The 4,579-nt window shown below is 45.2% G+C and overlaps 2 protein-coding genes across 2 annotated transcripts in view; both read right to left on the bottom strand.

Annotated features, from left to right (window-relative positions):
- BDV38DRAFT_211078 (violaceus kinesin) overlaps window positions 1-2,837 on the bottom strand; it is a 4,336-nt gene extending 1,499 nt beyond the window's left edge. Inside the window, exon 1 of the mRNA XM_032052612.1 lies at window positions 3-2,837. Coding sequence (XP_031908512.1) covers window positions 3-2,498 — 2,496 coding nt within the window. The 5' untranslated portion in view covers window positions 2,499-2,837. The remainder of the gene's footprint in view (window positions 1-2) is intronic.
- An 864-nt stretch (window positions 2,838-3,701) lies between these two features.
- The window catches only part of BDV38DRAFT_275127 (uncharacterized protein), a gene marked incomplete at both ends in the record, with an annotated part of 4,928 nt that continues 4,050 nt past the window's right edge, over window positions 3,702-4,579 (bottom strand). Inside the window, 2 exons of the mRNA XM_032057963.1 lie at window positions 3,702-3,743; window positions 4,312-4,490. Of these exons, the coding sequence (XP_031908511.1) occupies window positions 3,702-3,743; window positions 4,312-4,490 (221 nt within the window). The remainder of the gene's footprint in view (window positions 3,744-4,311; window positions 4,491-4,579) is intronic.

Raw genomic sequence — 4,579 nt, 5'->3', positions numbered from 1 at the left:
ACCTGTACTTCCAGCTCTTCTGCTTCCTTCCATTGTCCCTGGCCCCAGTATATTGATGCCAGATTACCTATACTGGTCAGAGTATCTGGATGCTCTGACCCCAGCACTTGCTTGCGGAGCTCTATTACCTGTATTTCCAGCTCTTCTGCTTTCTTCCATCGTCCCTGGCCCCAGTATATTGCTGCCATGTTACCCATACTGGTCAAAGTGGACGGATGCTCTGGCCCCAGCACTTGCTTGCGGAGCTCTATTACCTGTAGTTGCAGCTCTTCTGCTTCCTTCCATCGACCATCACTATACAGACATCTCCCAATATTCACAATGAAATTAATGTATTTCTCCCGCTCCTTCTGGAAGTCAGCTTCTGCAATTAGTGAAAACGCGTGCGGTAAATATTTCCGCCACACTTTCCGGTTGGTATGATCATTGTTCGGGAAAGCTTCGCTCAATCGGTCTGCAGTTTTCAAAATACACTGGCTAAACTGTTGGTTCTTTCTTATCCAGTTCCGAGTTGCAAGATGGACTAGTCTGTGTATATTTAGAAAACGGTCCCCGCCATCCTCACTAATAAAGGAGAAGGCCTTGAGAAGGCCGATGGCATCAATTCTCTTCTTAGTTGAGCTTGCCTGGGGAAGTAAGGACTGTGGAATATCACGAGAATTGATACAGGCCATAAATGATAGATACTCCGCTGCGAGTTTATTTAATTGGTAAATTTGCTGAAATGAGATGAACCAGGTTAACGTAACAGGATTCTGGGTGTCTTTGTATCGCCTTTCATCCCCAAAGTCTTCACTCAGCAATTCAATCACATCAGGCTCCTGGCTCTGTAAAAGTATAATATAGTCAGAGAGGCCAATGCTATTTTCATTGATATATGCCGCCGCCTGGGTAATCGCCAGCGGGAGAAAGGCTAGCTGCTCGAGAAGAGAAGTAGCCATATCATGATCATTAAGTAGGTTTTTTTCAACCAATGAGTTTTGTAAAATTTTGACAGCAGTCTCTGTATCCGGCTCAGAGATTATCATAACATAAGAAGACACTAGTTTCACAGCTACCTTCCGGCTGCGTGTAGTGAAGAGAATATGGCCCTGCTCACTTTGAGGAAGAAAGTCCGTCAGTACTGGATTATTGGTGTTGTCCTTGCCCCACATCTCCACATTATCTGCGTTATCGAAAATAAAAAGCCACTTCCCAGCACTCTCCTGGCTGAGATAGGCCTTGACTTTTTCTTTTACCTCTGCCGGCTTTATGTCAGACATTCGTAGCCTTGAGGCGATGCTCATATAGGTTTGCTCCACACTCTCATAGCTGGTACTTTGAATCCAGAATATGGAACACTCAGGTTCTCGATTTCGCATTCGGTATGCTAATTCAAGTGCAATCTGGGTCTTCCCAACTCCGCCTAGTCCGCAGATAGCAAACCTGCCAGGGCTGTCCTGCTGCATAATCAATCCTTCAGCTCTGGTAATTTCTTCTTCCCGACCTACGAATCGCGGGTTTCTTCTGAAGGGAACCATCCAAACTGGTTCTCTTGATTTATATGATTCCTTCTTGTGGCAGTGAGTGGGAACCACTGATAGAAGAGCCTTCGTGTAGGCAGCAGCAGCAAGAGCCGCGTATCCTTGCCACTGTTTATTTTTATGAGAATCACAGTAGTCACAGATGCCTCGAATAGCTAGTGATGGGAGTTCGTCCATAAGCCCAGCAGCCTCCATTTCAAAACAGAGTATACCGAGATCCTGAGCAATAGAATCTCGAGTCTTGGCATCCTTCATGACCTGATCTCCGGAAGCGATTAACCCATAATGAAAATAAGGGCCATCAGTTATTCGCTCTGGACGGCTCACTAGCTGGGTGTGATCACATGCTGAACAGTTGTGTCCGCTATCCTTATGATTGTATGTCGGTCGGAATAGCCAATCATCTTTCGGTCGCGAAAATCTTTCTCTTATCTCTTCACATTTGTGCTGTATTTTAATCAAGATCTTACTAACTGGCCTTTTCCCTGTCATATAATCACTCTCCAATTGAGACATAGCTTTTAACAACACCGAAGGCGGTTTATTAAGAGACCCGGTGTGCTGGAATCGTCCGTCACGAAGTGTCTTGCCGTAGTCATATTGAATAACACCACTTGAAGTGGCAGTTGGCTTACTGATTACCACATCACCAAGGCGAATGTCAGCCCTTTGGCTCGGGACTCCGCCACCAATACCCACCATCAACCCAAATCGGATTTTTGGATAGGTGGAAACCATGTGTGATACCACAGTTGAGGCAGATATGGTTCCGTACACACCGGAAGGCAGGGGGGCCACCACTACATTGTGGCTGCTAACACTCCCAAGTATATAGACATTGTGATCAGTTTCTGGCTGGGGGAGCGGAGGGTGAACCTCGTCCAGCATAGCCTTCGCGGCCGCCATTTCCAGCGGCAAGGCGCAGATCCATGCGACCGTATAGTCATGGTGTGTGACGACCATTTTATATGTCATGTACAATAAAGAGGTGAAATTTAGCGAGAAGGAATCACGTAATCTTTGCTAGAGAAGAAGAGTATCTCCTACAGGAGATATTAGAACTGCAGGATAAAATTCTTTCAGGGTATGTTAAAAATCGAGGTTGGGAGTTGAGGGGTCATCTGGTACGTGTTGCTGTGAGGCTGTCGCGGTTCAAAAGCCAATCATAGTCTCGAGAATACGTATATAAAAAATACACAGAGAAAGTGATGAGTATCAACAGCACGCAAGCAAAAACTCCAGTTTCTCAAGATGACCGAACTCCCAAAGTCCCATCAACTTGCTGAGACAGATATGTTGCTAGTCATAGTAATTAAAGCGAAAAGAAAAAAAAAAAAAGTAAAAAATAGAAGCCTAAGGTGCTGTATAATTATTTTAAGAGGTTTTGAGAGGGTATACCTACTATGCCCTCTTCGGGATCGGGATCAATGCATCCGTCTTAACAGGCCAAGGTTTATTATAATTAGTTAATCATTTCGCTGCAGCCTTAGTACGGCAAATTATATTCGATATATTATACAAGGAGCCAAAGTACAATTGGCATAAAAATTAAGAATCGGCTCGAAGACGCCAGGTTGGGTGCCATCGTATTCGTGTGGTACGATTGATCGTTAGGAGATTATCCGTAGGGAACATCATGGTGGGTAACAAAGGTTGTGCCTGTATAATCTATACATGTAAGATACATGAGCTTCGGTAATACAATACAGACATACTATACGGTACAGCATCATGAAAACACATCAATTCGGTTCGTTTCCTATCTCAGACTAGGGCGCTTGGCATTAGGGTTCGAATAATAATCAAAGAGTATAGGGGGATGACAGCAGTTTTGACTCCAACTGTATCAGGATGAGATGGCAGTCTTTTTGTGGGATGGTCGAGAAAGGCAGCTCGGCAAATCGCGAGGGAACAAAATGTAGACCTACGAGATTACTACCTGCACCGCCTACCTCGTTATTCATCATATCAGCAGGTCTACGTAGATGAGTCGGGTTGCGATAAGAGGGCAGGTTTCGGCGAACCGGCTGGTCCCCTTTTGGTGTAACACCAGTTCAGATTTCCAAGTTCCACCGAGATCAACGCTATCAAATTTTGCCCGCCTATACAGGGCGTCCGGAAACCGGTGTCACCACTTACACTCTTTGATTGTTTCAGTAACCCTAGTATGAAACTAAGCTAGGCTGTATTTGGAATGGAATAGAATAATAATTCTCCCGACTAGTACTGCGTCCTGTACTGACATGTAAGATTACATATAATATCCCAGTAATTTCGGCTTTTGTCCCTTGGCTCGGAAACATCTGGAATAAGAGTAAGTGGCAAATTGGCCGTACCTACGGAATTACCTACAAAACACTAGATAGGTCTTATTTACAAAGGCAAAAAATTATATATAATTCCGAGATATCCGAGGCTCTCCTTTTACAAAGACAATAGAAAAGAAGAGACTTAAGTGATACTAGTCTACGATGTGGAATCCTATTATACAGACCCGCCCGCTGTCATACCCTAACGCAATTGTAGTGTCTTTGACCGCATAAGAATGAAATGAACGATATTCAGCAGGGAGCCACAGCAAATTCTCGCCTTCTGAAGAGATCCAAGTATTCGACAGGCATACCTGTAAGTGAGAAGTAGGTTCATTCAGAACTGTCTGGACCGAATCCGAATGGCCCTTAAGGATCTGGCGCTCTATGCCAGTTGTTATATCCCAGAGCTTGATAGTTTTGTCGCGCGAGCCTGATACTAGAGTGCGCCCATCGGGTGAGAAGGCCACTGAATTGACCGAATCTGTATGGCCCTCGAGGATCTGGTACTCTGTGCCAGTTGTTGTATCCCAGAGTTTAATAGTACTACCGCCCGAGCCTGATGCCAGAGTGCCCCCATCGGGTGAGAAGGCCACTGTATTGACCCAACCTGGATAGCCGTTGTCCCAACCTGAATAGTTCTTGAGGGTCTGGCGCTCTATGCCAGTCGTTATATCCCAGAGCTTAATAGTACTATCGCGCGAGCCTGATGCCAGAGTACGCCCATCGGGTGAGAAGGCCACTGAA

Source organism: Aspergillus pseudotamarii, assembly GCF_009193445.1.
Source record: "Aspergillus pseudotamarii strain CBS 117625 unplaced genomic scaffold BDV38scaffold_83, whole genome shotgun sequence".
NCBI classification, from domain to species: domain Eukaryota; kingdom Fungi; phylum Ascomycota; class Eurotiomycetes; order Eurotiales; family Aspergillaceae; genus Aspergillus; species Aspergillus pseudotamarii.
Note: the sequence above shows the minus strand (reverse complement) of the source record. Positions and strands in the feature narration are given on the sequence as shown.